General features: G+C 39.4%; 1 protein-coding gene across 7 annotated transcripts in view; it reads left to right on the forward strand.

Annotated features, from left to right (window-relative positions):
* Positions 1-17,141, forward strand: part of agrn (agrin) — a 236,399-nt gene that overhangs the window by 129,404 nt on the left and 89,854 nt on the right. For all 7 annotated transcript variants that reach the window (XM_087780707.1, XM_087780708.1, XM_087780709.1 and 4 more), the window contains one exon: positions 4,135-4,350. In XM_087780707.1, the coding sequence (XP_087636833.1) occupies positions 4,135-4,350 (216 nt within the window). The remainder of the gene's footprint in view (positions 1-4,134; positions 4,351-17,141) is intronic.

The following is a 17,141-nucleotide window of genomic DNA, read 5'->3' on the forward strand; positions in this document are numbered from 1 at the left end:
TCTTGCTTTGGCATTCAAACTGAAAATGTGTTTTGAAATTTAGACTTCCACTACAATAGCCTGGATTTCTTGCACATCTAAAATTTCCGCTAGACTGCCTTCGCCACTCAAGTTTTGAAAAAAGTCTGCAAAGGTCACGGCTATTAAACTCAAACAGCAGCGTATTGTTCTCATTATAAGCAAATCTGCTATCGGTAGAGTCGGTTCGTTGGATTAGACGAGCCTAAAGTTCACCATTTATTTAACTGTCGTGCAGTGGGATTTTTTTCTTTTTCTTTATGGCTGAACAGAGGGAATGTTATCTGACAGCAATATGAGAAGTTGAAGAAAAATATACTCAATATTTCATCAGCACAGAGGTTCTCATGAAGCATTAAATCATGTAGGAGTGTTGAGGGTTGAAGACACTGACCTTGGGAAAGAAACCAGAACATAAATGAATGTTCATTCTGCAACTTTATTGACCGTTATATGTGATTGTAACATCAACGTAGTCAAACGAAATAAAAGCTGAGTTGAAGTCGAGCTTTTCACTAATAAATTATCCTTAAACTTAATCAGGAATAGTTTTTCGGTTCCAAACTGTTTCACATTGAGAATACTTTAACATAAACGCCAGGCAACACAAAATGCATTTATGACAAGTAATTACACGTAACAACTGTAGTAATATTCCTAATAAAATCAAATGTGTCCCTGCAGGGAATGATAAACATCTTAATGTAAGCATGAATCAACTAAATTAATCATTACAATGAAAGCAGCAAATTGAATGAACTCATTTTTTTTTTTTTTAGGAACATTAATTTTCTATGAAGGTCCTGTGTTTAAGCCATTATAACATTCACAAGACATTACAATCTATTTTTAAGGCTCAATGGTGGACGTCATGACTGATTATCATCAAAAACGAAAGAATACATGATATAAAACAAAATAATATATTAAACGAATTAATTAATTGCAAACACGGGCTACATAAAAGCTATATCATAAGCACTATAAAGCTTTAAACATTCCGAAATTCCAGCTTTCCAACCTTAAATAGTCAAAATAAAATAGAAAATTTGAATCTTATACATTTTTCTATTCGACGTAGTTCATGCTGCATTGTTGGCGCCATGATATTGTTCATGACGTCATCTTTTGTTGAGTTATTTCTTCAACTCCAGCAACTTCAGGATGTGTCTGCGGCACGACTGCAGCTCAGGGCGGCATTGGTGAAGCGGGGACGGGGCGATGGGGAACTACATCCAGAGTTTGTGGCTCAGATGGATTCTCTGTCAGAGTTATCGTTTTTCAGCTGCCTGCAGGATTTTTTTTTTTTCCCAGGAAACTCCTGGTGTGTGTAGCTCGCTGGCGGAGTCCAGACGCCACACCTGATACCTCTGCGCTGACAGAACCCTCAGCTCTGGTGTCAGTCTTTTCTCACCGCGCTCGGCTCAAGGCTACGTTCACGGTTCTCTCCATGAAAAAAACAAATCTCTGGTTACAAACCCACCACAGGCCTTTCCTGATTTTTATCACCGCTTGTCTCTCATCGTTTCTCACCGTGAGGTAATACTTTAATGAGAAAGATCTGATCTGGTTGCTCTAGTCCATGTGTGGGGGCGGTGGTGGGGGGGTCATGGCCCTGACAAACTCCAAAGCAGCTGTGCATGTGAGGCAGAAGGAGGCGACCGCCTAATGCTGACACTTCCCAGACACACACAGTGTCAGGAATACAGATGCGTTCCTGGATAGATGTGCACACAAACATTTCATCCTCGCCCGGTACAAAGGGGAGTGAGTTCAGGTAGCTGTCACGGACGCTCCCACAGGGAACAGTGGGTGAGTCGGAGACAGCCTCGGACACACACACACACACAGGCTGCTGTGCTTTGGTGTGTGCAGGGAGAAGCTTTGGGCAGATGCTCGTCCAGTTGGCTCCACCACACACAAAGATTCAGTGCATGCGCGAGTGTGTCTGTCGGTTCAGTAGCGTGAAAGCCACCTGCCAGCCGGCCCGAGTGGACATGCTGCCTTGCCTTTAGTCCCGGCCTGGAAGACAGTGATAAGAAGTAGCTGTGTGTGTGCTCACGTCTGTGTCAATGTGTGACGTGTATTTCCTCCACAATGACTCTCTCCAACCACCGGGAAGACTCTTTTTTTTTTTTAGTACCTCCCGTCGTGGCTTCAGATCCCCCGAACAGTCCAGGTACCCGGGAGAGGTTGCCATCTCTTTTAGTGCTGAGTCGAGACGGCCAGCTGGCCCGACAACAGCGGCAGTCATGGAGGTGCAGGAGCTGACGGATCAATTACCTTCTTAATTGATGTTCCTACCACACAAGTGTAGCACTAGAAATACTCAGTAGTAGGTGGGGTGTAAGAAAATATTAATACACTTCTTAAAACCCACTTCTCTTACGATACTGTATCAATATTTACCGGCACTGTATCAATTTTTAATCAAGTGTATTTAGTAATTATGTTTTCTCAATTCGCAAAATAACAAAAAAAATATTCACTGCGTGTGTTCATTTTTGGACACCAGCAGTCATTATGTCCTTCCCAACTAAAAAAAAAAATGGAATCCTGCGAGATCCCGGCCATGACCGGGGACGAGAGGATACAGTCGACCCCAGCAGCATTTAAAGCTGATGTTTCGAAACTAATGAAAGCAGTTACAACTTTATGAACGTTCATGCAGTTTTTAAATTCTGCACACCAGAGTCAAGTACTAAATACTATGAATATATCCTTGTTCCTACAGTACCGCAGTCGTAATGGTAATAATTTGATTGTTGACCCTGTTATTCTTGCTGAAACACACCTAATAACAATAATTTAAAAATCTATCTATTTATATGTATACTAAAATGATAATCCACATTAGCTGTGTTCTTGTGGTTTGTCAGATAAGATTAGTATTGTCTAGAATGTAGCAGCTATGTGTTTTTTTCATGTCTCCCAACACAATATTTTTATTTACATTTGAATTGTTTTGAGTGTAACACAACCAAACTTTACATTCTATATATTTAAGGTTTATTCTGTTTTTTTATTAAGTTAAGTGCAGTTAAGCAGCTGCAAAATGCTAACGCTCACTTCATATCGCAGCTAAGCATTGTATGACATAAACATCTGTGTTGCCTACATCTGTAATTTACAATAGCACATTGTGTGGTGTCTGTGTCAAATGTATACGTTGTGGCAAAGCTGTAAAGTAAATTGAGAAGATAATTTTTTTTTAAATAGCAGTTTAGCTGTAAATAATTTGTTTTTAAGTATTATTGATGCGTATGTAGAGATGCTATACATTTCTTTTAGCAGAAAATCTATCAACATTAAGAGTTTATTAGCCGATGCTTATGTAAGCATGAAAAAAACATATTCTAATGTATATAGAATTCACAAAATAACATTATCAATTCATGTGATGATAAATGTTACCGCTTATAGCTTTACTTGCGTCATCTGGGACTGCAGATCCAACAGGAAGTTTGGAATTAAAAGTAGGAGTACTTGACTTTCGGAGCCTTGAATGGTTCCAGCTTGCCTTCTTTTTGTGTCTTTGTGTTGTTGCTCATCTCCTTGAAATCCTAGCTGGAAGATCATTGATGTTTTCAAAGACTTTCAGCCGCCTCGCACGTTTGAAAATGAACCATCAGAAAGACTATGTATTAGCCGGCTGTCTCTGCCATTGATTTCAGCGCCGTTGCTGACATTTAAAAAACTCTCAAGCCTCTCCAAACTCTGCGATGGGCCCGGCACGTACGGCTACACACTGTGCTCGCTCTGCATGGGTGGGCAGATTCTCCCGGAATGATTTGAAAGCATCTGTTTGCTTTATTCCAGGATCACATTTAATCCCTGATGCGCTTGTATTGCCGAACCGATCTACATGAAAGAACCACCATTGGCATAGATTGAGAGGTTTGGACGTGACTTGGATTTGTTTTGTCAAAATATGTTTGCAAGGTGGAAAGAACTTTTGCTCAAGTTTGGGTTCTGTATGTAATCAGCCGGATTAATGAAGATGGGAATTGAGTTGAGCGGGATGTCGAAAAAAAAACCTGCTGGACAGCGAGCAACAGTCCAATCAGATGTTATTGATGTTTCAATGAATTCTCACACCGGGCTCTTCTCCGACAGGCTGCCGAGGGATGCTGTGCGGTTTCGGCGCCGTGTGCGAGCGCGACCCAGCCGACCCTGCCAAAGCGGAGTGCGTCTGCAAACGGACGGAGTGCCCATCTCTGGTGGCACCTGTCTGCGGCTCCGACTCGTCCACGTACTCCAACGAGTGCGAGCTGGAGAAAGCTCAGTGCCAATCTCAGAGACGGATCAAGGTGCTGCGAAAGGGCCCCTGCTGTAAGTACATCATCACCAACATCCCTTTAGCACTCGCAAACCCAGGTTCCCTGTTTAATTATCTCAGTGTCACTTTTGAGATGGAAAAGAGTTCCATTTTTTACCGAAGTGAGAATGAAAGGAAATTGTATTAATGGTTTTTGAAGGCTTGAGGTGACAAAGGCTTTTGAAATGATATCCTTTATCTGGTTTTGAGATTAAAGGATCATAATATTAAATTTATATTCCACGTTTCTCCCTCAAACTCGGTCTTCTTCAAATGACAGCTTCAGCTGCACGATTAATCGGTTGAATTTAAATGATGTTAAATATTAGCATTGAAGGTGAAACGAGGGATTATTCTAAAAAAGCTTGAAAAGTCACATTTTAGACCTTATGGAAATATGAGTCTCCTAAATAACAAGATATTAGTGTGGCACAGTTTTACATTTATAGTTTTTGTTAATATAAGAAAAGTAAATGTATGTCACAGGACAAAAAAAAAGGAAAAAATCCAAACCAATAGAAAGATCTATATAAAAAGTCAATATAGATCCTTATTAAATACAGTAAAATTGAAGATGTGTTTTATAAACATTTGGAGAAGTATCTCAATTTCAAAGGTTTTATAGACTTAAATATATTATATAGTTAACATTGTGGGACCAGAGAGTGGATGAACACAGGAACACATTTACCACATCGTTTTTATATTATATTATTATTATTATTATTATTATTATTATTATTATTATTATTATTATTATTATTATTATTGCAAAAGGCAAGGCATGAAACACCTTTAAACCTCTGCCTAGATTGGTTAAGTCCCAAAAACAAATGTTAATTCAACATTCATGCAACGTCTTGTTAGAGAGATACTGTTATTTCAATCTTTTTCTGCCTATTTTTCACTCATCATTGCTTAAAACATGCAGAGCCCTATAGAATCTGCAATCCTCCAAAGTGACTAAGATCAATACTAGTTCTGGAAATTCCAGGGAAAGTGCTATTCATTAGGCTGCATGTAGCTGACGGTGATTATTCCGGAGGAATAATGAAAGAATGAGCTGGTTTTCTTTTTTCTTCTTCACCCAGAGGAACTTGCGTGGCCACTTCATCAGCCGAGTACAAAGCTGCAAATCTCCGAGCACTGCTAAATTGCATGTTATTGTCAAGTAAATGGATTTCTATTACAGCCTGTCCGAACACAAGAGGCTTAGCTTCTCTGAATAATAGAAGCATGCAGCTATTATGTCATCCATTCCAAAGACTGTCCTCTTGTTTCTGAACGCCACCTGCACGTGACAAACAAAAGAGTTTCACACTGTTCTAGGTTTTACAGCTTATTTTTTTTTGTCGTTCTATTCTCAAACCCCGAACGCGAGAGAGGGTGATTCAAAGGTGTGGAGGGAAACGTAGCTTCTTGCCAGAGATGAAGCGTTTCAGGAGAGTGTTTTGTCAGCGAGGAGCCTTCGCGCTGCTGTGATGCTGCGGCTAATTCTCACCATTCTGATCGCTGTGCCAGCTTGAAACTGGCACGAGGAGCTTGATGAGCGCTCATCGCTGGCAACGCCACCGATAAAAGAGGGCAGAGAGAGGACAGGAAAGGGATGGAAGGTGCAATGACGATAAGATGTGTTTACAGGAGGAATATTCGAAGGACAGGAAATGCATTGTAAGACATCTATTAACGGTCATTAAGATAAACGTCGGTGCTTTTCAAGTCCTTGAAATGTGATGACAAGTCGCACTAGTGCAGGGAAATGGAAATGAGTGAATAGAACCAATCATACACGTTATACCAGGGTTCTTTAACTTGCAGCTTTTGTGGCTTTTTATTCAAAATCAAGGAGTAAAGATCATCCCTTCAAATGTTATCATTCACAGTATATTGCTTTGATATTTATTTATAAAATATATCAACACACAATTTGGCAAAACAATTCCTTAAAGCATAAAAAAACCAAAATATAAATCAAAGATGTTAAGAAAGATGCTTTAGTGCCTTCATTTTAAAAGGTTTATATTGTAAATTCTTTTAATCTCCAATTAAATAACAAACCTATGGTTTCTAATATCAGACTGAGGACATTTGAAAACATCATTTTTTTTAAAATAAATCACGTGTCAAGAGTGAGTTTGTATGTGAATATGAATAAATAAAAATCCTTTTAGTGGATTTATTTTATTCGATAATCCAAAAAATGTAAAGTGGACGTGGGTTTTGGTCGAATGACCGCAGCAGTGCGAGCTTCAGGTGGTTCTTCTGTTTTTTTCTTCTTCCAAATGTAAGCGAAAAAAAGCTCTCTGTCTCTGTTTTCTGCCAGGATAAGATTCTGTTTAGCTCCATGTAGCTCAGCAGGAGACAAATGTCTTTTATCGCCTTCATTATGTTGTTCACTCGTAACCCTGAAACCGCCTCTTCTAACATCACCGAACCAAGGTAACAGCGCGAGTCTCCTCCTGAGGGCACTCGCAAATGACCCTGACACTGCCGAGGCTAATATCTGCCCTCCGGTGCTCTTACTCTACTCGCATAACCTGCTCCTTCTTCTTACGTCTGGCTTCTTCATCATCATCCCTTTTGTTCTACATGGAGGATCTGAGATCTGTGACGCCCGGGGGGGCGGCAGAGAGAAGATAATGGCCACAGATATGGTGTGCAAATTAAATGTAGGAGCTGTGGCTAAGTCTGCCCAGCAGGACTTTCTGATAACAACACAAAGCGAAAAGAAAAAGATGGTCAGGAGGAGCCCGAGAGAGTAATAGCGGTTTCTGCTTGAAAGGAAAGCAGCGCTGCTGTGTCGGCCGACTGTGCTCATGCACGCGCTTCAGGCGGCGAGGGACCTTGGACCATGTTGACTTTCCCAATATTGAACTTAGGAGCAGAACGGTAAATACTCTTCCCCTCTTGGTGAGCCCCGTGGAGCTCATCCGCTGAGTCCACTATGCCGGAACATGGACTTTTCATTCTTTTTCTCTCTCCCTCTCTTTTGGAAGTCGTGCAACAAGTAATGCGTAGCTGACTGTGAATGGCAGGATGATCAATGGAGAGAGATTTGTGTCTGTATGAGAAGTGAAGTCTTTTTTTTTTTTATGCCCTGAGCACAGCCTGCTCCTCTATCAGTTCACTCCGCTTCACACACTCTCCCTCACTCCCACTATGCTTTGGAGAGTCTTATCTCCTCAGGACCAGCACACTTGTGTCCCGACAGTAAAGAGAGTAAGGCAGCAGTGCCTCACACCTGCTTGAGTTAGTCCACTACCATCAGTCCAGGTGGATGGAGTCCGTCTTTAAGTCGTAAACTTGGCGGAGGCTGGCTTGGTTGTGTCACGTTAAAATTAACCCTAAAAATAACGCTGTCGAAACACAACTCATAACATAATTGTTTATTTTCAAGATAAGTTTGGGTCAGATTAGGCACCAGCACTGGTTTAAAAGTACCAGTTCTTATAGTTATACTTACTAGTATCGAGTATAATTTATACCATCCTCATCCCAAGTGGACCTGATGCTCAAGTTTTGCAACTAAGTACGTAGGCTAGGCCTGGACCAAGAGCCAGAGATCTAAAGTATGTTTTTTATTTCACATTTTAGTATTTATTTAAATTTTGACACTAAAAAAAGGCCCCAAGACAGACTTGGGGAGGCATTTGTAGCTTAATTCTAGATGAATGACTGTCTCAATCACCACTATTGTAAAATACAAATAGTATTAAAAGTTATTTTTAACCATAAACTTTTATTGATGGAAGACATGAAAGTTGTTCTACTTTCGTTTAAAACCATCATAAGATACAGTACATAGACCTTATGTTTAGACGTCTGATAAGTTTGAACCCCGAAAAGATTCAATAACTTATTGTGTTTAAAGTCCCAGAGATGAAACTTCACCTACATGGAAGTGTTTTCTATATAGTATTCGAGCTTTCATCATTAAAGACACTTCTATAAATTTAAAGGAATTTTAGTTGTTTTATTTTCATGTGCAGTAGATGTCAAGTAGTAGAGTTGGCTCCCATGCCCCCCCACTCCCTAAAAGTCCTGAAACATTTTGGACACCGTGATATAGACGCTTGCCCCCTGCTGTTTGTCTTTATAAATGTTCTTTTGTTATGCAAACACCTTTTTGAATGTCACAGTCCGCTTTAATATTTGATACTGAATAGGTACTCGTCTTGAGAAAGAAGCCTTTTCAAGCAGAGCTAGTATTAAATACACATCCCTTCAATGTGGGCTTGTTTGGATGCTATGCTAGAGATTTCAAAAGATTATTCTGCATAAAGTCAGGGTGGTTTGCCTTTTATCATTTTACACCGAGTAAAAGAAAGAAAAATGAACATAACACAGATGATTGAAGAATATCTCGTAGCAGAATCTTTTACAAATATTTTAAGGGCTCCCTCCGCACATGTCCTTGGCCATTTAAGTATAAGCTCATGGATTTATATTTTATTAAATGTGGATCAGAACCTGTCCTTGAGGTAGAGATGGTGAAAGCGTCAATATTTTAATGTTGTATTGATTTAGATTTTGTATTAATGCTTGCTAGTTTATCCGATATGACCCAGATTTTGACACATTTACCATTAGATACAGATGTAGACAACAACATCAAGTGTGTCACTTGACTACAAAATCTTGTTCTGAACTCACCTTTTGCGTGAATAATTACAAATATCGCCGAACAGAATTCCCGTTCAAAGCACTGCCGTGGAGTCAGGAAGTCGAGAACAAAGTGGATGTTTAACTTTTTCCACGACAAATGAAACTTAGTTGCTGTTCACCAGCATTCAGTCTATTGTTGGTGCCTCTAAACCCTCGCTGACACAGAAGCTATAGTCTTTTGTGTGTTGCTGGGCTTGCAGATAGTTAAGGTGTCTACGTTTGGCTGGGTAAAGCCCTGATTTATCCCCTCCGAGGGTCCAAAGCTGGCCACTCTCTGAGGTTTCAGGAAATCTCCTGTAGCTAGAATCCTCATTCTTCTGCAGAGCTGTAAAGTCTGGAGATGAAACCCATCCTGCTTTATTCCTCCTTTACCCCACATAACTCCTTCCTCTGGTGCCATTAGGTCCAATTCTCTCTTCGCTCATGCTCCAACGATCACTTCTGTCACCCCGGTGACACGTCGGTCGCCCCCAGTGACAGTGGACAAGTGGTAATGGCTGTAGAAAGTCGGAGATGAATTTTGGGCGTCCTGTGCAGAAGCTCATTTAAGTTTATCTTTTTAACTCTTCTGGTCTTGTTACTTCCTCTCCCGTCACTTTAATATTTGTTCTGTCCAACTGTCTCTATTTTTTTCAGCTAATCGTCAAACAGAAAGCAAAACTTTTTGGGGAAACTTTTTATTGTAGATAATTAGACATGCAATGGTTTTTTCCTTCTAATAATTCTTTGTATCAGATATCGAGGAATTAAAATAAGCTTGAAGAGAAAAGATGATTTTTCAACTTCAATCAAGAAGACATATTGAGGTCAGTTTATAAGCATTTGTTCACAGAGAAAAACAGTTCAATTAGACTCGAGCACAAAATAGACAGTCAGTCTAAAATAAACAGTAAATCTATTTTTGTGTTATGACGCACTTTGAGCTTACACAGGAAACGTATTACCCCTGCCAAGGCGATAATGATTTCAATATAATTGCAAGAAAGTGATAACAAGACAGTAATTAGGTGGTCTTTACTACTATCCGGATGAAGTATACTTCACTGGTTGTAGGGAGCTACATGGCTTCTCTTTTTAAATCCTACCTGTTGTGTTATGCAAGTTTATTTTATAATGCTACTGCCACCTGCTGTCCCATTTAAAATAAATGATTTATTTAAAACTGAACAAGCTGGTAAATTAGTAGGTAGAATAAGTCTTAATATGGGTGAATATAAATATGTTTCTTATTTTATTTCATCTTAAACATAAGATTTAATTCAATATTTGTGTCTCCTGTTTTACTTTTTCAGTCGGTCACTTAAACCTTTATACAAGGAGAGCAGTGATGTCTTGTTTATCAGCTTCTTAAACATGTGCAGGGTAATTTAAAATTCCTGAAGACGTCCACATGTGTGCGCACAATGCTTACCGCACAAACACACACATCCAGAGCAGGAGGTCATAGTGAGTAACTCTGTCTCCCATACACTTTCATTTCCCAGAGGCATTGACTGGGAGCGTTCGCCGCCACAAAACGTAAACATAGTCGGTGTAAATATACAGAGATATACACAGTTGTGGCACACACTTTTGTGTACCGATGAAATGCTAAATGTATGTTGTTATTATCGACTCACACACCCACGTAAAGAGATGATAATGGGCTGCTCCATCCATTTTCACTCAATCTTCCACTCGCCCGTGACCACTGATACTTGTAAGTTAATTCCTGTCTTCACCTCTGGAAACCCTGCAGGCAAACAAATTATGTTCATGCACCTCCCCAAAAAAAGAGAAACCCCTGCGCTGAATACATTATCAGCACACAAACACAACTGCTTAATAGCTGATGTTTCCAGACTGTAATACGTTTATGCGCTAGGCTTTGAATAAAACATTGTTAGTGGAAGTTTTGCCCACAGATTTCGGTGGGAAATAACAGCAGTAAATGCAAAGCAGTGTGGAAAAATACACACTCGCTCCCCAGACAATGCCGGACATTATATTTTTATTTGTGTGCAGGAAGAATGGCACCGACTGTCAGAGGAGGAATTCATGGAGACGATCCGCATGTTTAGACTGTGAGCATGTGTGCGTGTGCAGAGACATGTCCTTGTGTAAACCTTCCCAGACACTGTGGCTTGAATTAATTAGAGAGTGAATGGACTTGTCTGTACACACATTAATTAATGCAGCAGGCGATTCACTTCATCTCCGTCAAGTTTGCTGCTGATTTGCTGACAACGTCCTTCAGAGCCAAGTTGGAAACAACAGTCTCAAAATATTTGTCTATAATTTCATAAACCACACTGCTTCATTGATTTCAAATGTTTACTTAATAGTGATGAGAATGTAGCTGCCGGTGGTGACACTAGCTTTTAACACATATATAGTGGAGTCCAAAATGATTAATAAACGTTCATTTTGTTTAAGCAGCACATTTTTTTTTTAACACAAATGAATAAAAAGTGACATGTCAGAAATAGTTTCTACCCTTTGCAAACTGTCACAGTCTGCAGGAAGTTCCATTTCATTCCAAACATTCATTGGGAAAAGCTCTTTTGATCAACTCAATAGGTAAGAAATAACAGCAACTCTCTGCGGTTGGTTTGGAGACAACCATGGCTAAAACAAAGGAGGTCTCTCACGACCTGCGGCTGCGTATTGTGGCTACTCGCAAGTCAGGGAAGGGCTAGGAGACCATTTACGTTCCAGTAGCCACAGTGCAAAGTATTATTTAAAATATTAAAAGACGTTTTACACTGTGGACAATTTCAGAGGCCATGGTCGGAAGCCAGAATCCAAAGTGGTAACATTAACCATAACTAATATTTGAGTAGCTAATCACTCCAAAATAAATAAAATAAAACATTCCTGGGACTTCACTATAAACAAAACAACGTTTTGAATTGGCTTCTATGATCCGTTCTCCTTTTTTCAGTGTTAACTTTCCATGTAGAAGATCTAAACTTCTTGGTTCATGCTAATCTTTACATTCTTCTTTGGCAAACCAATAGTGCTAAACAAGTTCACAGAAACCTGCTAGCATCTATTTAAGCTACCTCCACGATTGGCAGAACAACAACTTCTCTGCAGCGAACATCATAAATAACTTGTGCTGTTGCTTGGCTGCTCTACACACCCTAAAGGTGCGACCTCGATGCCATTAATCAGAAAATAGTTCTACATTTTACTTAATTATTTACCTTTTATATCGAGTTTCATTGCAGATGAAGGTTGCCAGAGCAACCCTGCATACTTGCACGTGGAATGTGCTTGTACATCCTAATAAATAATGTGATATCTTAATATTAAACACTGTTTTAATCATTGTTGCTCCACAACATGAAATTGCTTTCAGCGCGTTCGTTTTACCAGCTCATCCGGTGATAAGAGCCGAGATACAAGAACGTCACTACACCACAGAGAGTGAAAAACGGCGTGCGTGGATAAAGCCATGCGTTCAAAGTTAGTGTCACCACCACCAGCTCCAGCATCGATCCGGGGTCGCCTGGTCCCAGACTCCTGGCGCTGTGTTGGTTAGCGACCTGACGAGACTCCGATGGCGATCAATGTGGGATTTAACAAGTTAAATGGGGAGAAAGTGAGACGGATGATGACGGGGAGGCCCACAGACGGAGTCGGAATTCTGGGTGTAAAGTCCATGCTTTCCATTACGCTTTAACGATGTCTGTGTTTGACCAAAAACCTAATGAATTTGTACTTTCTTCCCTGTAATAGGTTTTGAATGCCATTATGAGTCTGCGCTCTAATAATAGTCGCGTCTCATTCATAGACGCTCTTTTTGGCCCTTCATGTTCCCACTAATTATAATTAAACTCCAGGCATAAGTGGTGATGGATAATTGCCACTTATGACTTAAGTTATTCACCCATAACTTTTCATTTAACAATGAATTGTTTTTAAAGGAGTGGAGAAAAAGTCACATTGTTATGTGAATAAATGATCGTTTCTATCTGCTCCACCGGATCAAATTGACTTTTTTTCTTCTTTTTTTTTTTTTTGCCTTCCGCTCTCTACGCAGTCACAAACAATAATTACACCCCGTGACCTTCACCGTCGATGCTATCAAGAATATCAGGAGGGAAATAAGACACAAGATTTATACTGCAGCGGAGCACTCTGAGAAATCAGTTAAGCTGCATAAGTGGAGGAAACCGGAGTTTGGAACGATAAGAAGCCACGGGGGGGAAAGGACAGAAGTGCAACTAGCTTGACGTATTTATAAAAATTTACCGGGACCGTAGACATACTTTTAAAGGTTCCATCCAATCGAAACTGTGACTATCAAATGTCACAGTGATTTGATTCGGAGCCGGATTCCTCCATAACGCTCAAATCTACTGTTTCATTGTGGCTCTGCTTAACCAGAATCACTTGACTCTTAATCATCCGGCTCCGGCCTGTTCGTCGTCCGACCTAATTACATTTGCTCACAATTCCACCTTTATTAAGACTGTGAGGATACAGGGGGTTGCTGGTTTAACTTTCCCTTCAGTTTGACTGAAATTGAAACAAATAGCGTTGCTACATTGTTATCGTCTTTCCCTCTGGCGTCGCTCCATCTCTGGCTCCCAGTCTTTCGTGTCCTAAATTAAATTGTTGTCATGTTACACCGGCTCCTATATTGTGTAGCGGGGATCCATTCGGGTTGATGGAAAGTAGATAAATGGATTTTTTTTCCCGATATGTTCCAAACAGTAACCCAGAGGGTCCTTGTTGTTTTTTACAATCAGGCTTCAATTCCTGCTACTAAGCAGTCATTACCGTGACATTTTCTACCTCCTACCCCGAGAGATGATTCCTTTCTGTCGCTGATGAGGTCCCCAGTTATCGCCGTTGTTGTCGCAACTTCAAAACTCTGACAAAATATAAAAATAACGCCCAGCGCTTGTGCTGTGAACATTTCAATCAAATCATTGATTTCCTCGCTGGAGATTAGTTCATTTGAAGCCATTTTTAGCATCGCGAGGAGATGAAAAGGCAGCAGAGGAGGCTAAGGGAAGTCAGAATATTAAAAACACGTCGGCATCAAACAGGTGGATCTGAAGTAGACCGTGTATCGGCTCATAACTTCTGCTCCATGTAACATAAAAAGGATTTTGTTTTTGTCAATAAACTATAAAAGAAGCTCCATTTTCAGGACGCAAAGTCAGAGCTAGATGTTCTCATTTTCAGTGGTTGAAGTATCTCAAGTTATTGCAATTTTATAGTAACACACTCATTTCAGACAATACTTTATTCGGTAATAATAATAATGACATTTATTAGAGATAGAAATGATAATTTAACTAAGGGGTGGACAGTTTAGATACCACACTGAACATCACCAGATACACATTTTATTTTTTTAATATATAGTTTGTGACAAAAATATAGGACCACATATTTTTTAAAGAGGAAAAATACTTTTTTAGAGTAGCAAAATAAAAATCAAGACTGCATGTTTTCTAAACTACGACTTTTGGTCTGGTTAAAAGATATTACAAATGTAAACACTACATTTGCTGACTTTTTTTCCTTGAAAAACCCAGAGATGGTTATTTGTTTTTTATTTATTTCTCAAATAGTTTTCTTTTTCCCCAAACTATTTTCCTGTGTAGGAGCCATAAATGGTTATTTATGACTTTCTGGAAAACAGGAAAGTAGGCATCCCTGTGGTCGTCACCCCTTTTCCGGGGCCCCCCATAGAAGAAGGGAAAAGTTATGTGGCCCTCACAGGTAAAAGTTTGGGGACCTCATGAAGGTGCTTTGATACGATTGGGAAACTTAATTTAAACAAAAATAAAAATAAAAAGGACATCATGAGATACACTTTTATTGCATATTATATCATTTTACATTTATTTCATTTAAAGATTCTAAAGACAAAGTGAATTTATTCAATGACAAAAACAAAATAAATCTAAATTAGCCATTTGATTGCGTAATAAATTGATCATAAATACAATTCATTTAGAAATATGATTTCAAAATAACCCTTTATTTTCAAATGTAGTCCCCCAAAAATAGGATGGATTAAATAAAGAAAATAAGATCTTTAATGAATTTAAATACTTGACGCTTGAAAAGTAAAACTAGATTTTTCCCAACACTGATCGTGGTGTGATACACAGAAGCCCGGGGTCCAGAAAGTCTTTGCTCTGACTAAACACTTCCTAAACTGCTTTACAGTTCTTCTTAAAAATGTATTTCGTTAAAACACATTCCCAAACATCTAGATCAATTGTACATTTAGCTAGCATGACTGCTGTGGCCTCACCTTATCTACATGTGGCGACATCGCTTCTCTTTCCCGACAGCAGAGGTAATATCTTCGAGGAAAACCATCCAGCTGCTCCTCTTATCGTTCAGATATCATCCATGTTCTTGTTTTTACAACTTGAAAGTGCAGTAGGACTAAATCTATCACTGCTAGATCTACATGGACAGAGATGGTAGCAGGATTAAAATGCCGATTATAGTTTATGGTCGAGAACTGAGTGCAGGCTTGTTGTGTAGTCGATGATCTTCACATGTTTCTGTCTGTGCAGGACCTTTCGTTTGGTTCTTGTCAACATCAAAATCACTTTCTCTTGACATACTCTTGACTCCGTCCTTGATCTTTCACCTCAGATTCCACATGAGACCTCTAGGGTTGTTTTAACATTCCTACGCTTTGACGGATGGGAGTTCTGGCAAAGGCCGCCTTGGATGGAGAGTAGGTGCTCTTTCTTTGAGCTTCATAAAGCGCAGAGATGGTTTTTTTTTAAATCCCTTTTAATACATGTAGTTTTATGGACACAGGCAGTTGAAAGCATTTCCAAAAAAAGAAACCACCCCCATGACTTATTCAAGCGAGGATCTTTGTTGTTTTCCAAATGCTCCGGCTTTAATCTAAGAGACTCAAGTCCTTTTATTAAAACTGGCAGTTCTCCAATCGATTCCACCGAGCCTGTCCCAAAGGCCATTAGGATGACAGGGAGGCCCTCCAGTTAAAGAGACCGTCCATCATCTTGTATCATCTCTCTCTTTTGGCTGCCTTTTTTACTCCCTACTTGTCAGATAGAGTAGCTGTTTTTTGACTTCCTGTTTGAAGAGCTTTAAATAATGTTTCAGGAATGATGCAGATGTGTGTAACTCAAGGCCAGATAGGGCTTGCCAAGCAATTATGTGTCACACTACAGGATGGTTTTCTCAAGATCCACCTAGATTAATGTTCATGTTGATGTTGTGACCTATACAAATACAAGTGTTTAAGATAAGATAAGGAACAGAGGTTTCTAAAGTTTGCCTGGACTGCTAAAGATTTTGGACTCTGAGGTATGTTTCTGGCAGATATTTAAGGTGCTTGAATATTGCAGTTTAATCTGCGGCTTTTGAAGTTCTGTTCTTCCATATCTCGGCTCGGATCCCCGTAGAGATGAATCAAAGATGATTTCAATAATCCTCATCGAGGAGTGGGAGAGCTTCTGTATTTTTTTAGCCTAATTCATACGAAACAAGATGTGCGATGGAAATGGAGAATTTACGAGCCACATTTTATGGCGCTTATAAAACAGCCGAGTGCGTCCGTGTTGCACTCGGAAAGTTTCTGTAAACGTGTGTTTCGGCTTCAACGAGGTTTAACGGAGGGCGTTCTCTTTAAAACGTCTCGAGGTTGTTCTGATTGATTTAAATAACCCGCCTTCCTGCTGTCACTCAGCAGAAATCATGCAACCCCCTCACTGTAAACCCTGTAAATCTGCTCTTGACGGCTGTTTCATCAAAATGACGCGGTGACACTGAGACGGACATGGAGGAGTGAGAGAAAGTCTGCTCATGAGCAGATTATTGAACTCCAAAAATAAAGTATAAGAGTTAACTTAAATGGAAAAAACATATTGTTGTTAATCTTAATTTACCCTTCATTTAACTCAGATTGTTAAACATGCATCCCATATGTGTGTGGAACTTAAATTATTAATTAATTTAAAAAGTATGTCATCCTATTTAATCACATATTCATATTTCATCCATATTTTTTTAAGAATTATATATTTATATATCCTTAAATTACAATTTGTGATACCCTTTGCCCTTTTCTTTTTTTTTTACTTATAACTCAAGTTTGTTTTTTTTGCCCTCCATATGATTTTTTTCTTTATTTTGGCTTGAC

Source organism: Callionymus lyra, chromosome 19 (assembly GCF_982586985.1).
Source record: "Callionymus lyra chromosome 19, fCalLyr1.hap1.1, whole genome shotgun sequence".
NCBI classification, from domain to species: domain Eukaryota; kingdom Metazoa; phylum Chordata; class Actinopteri; order Syngnathiformes; family Callionymidae; genus Callionymus; species Callionymus lyra.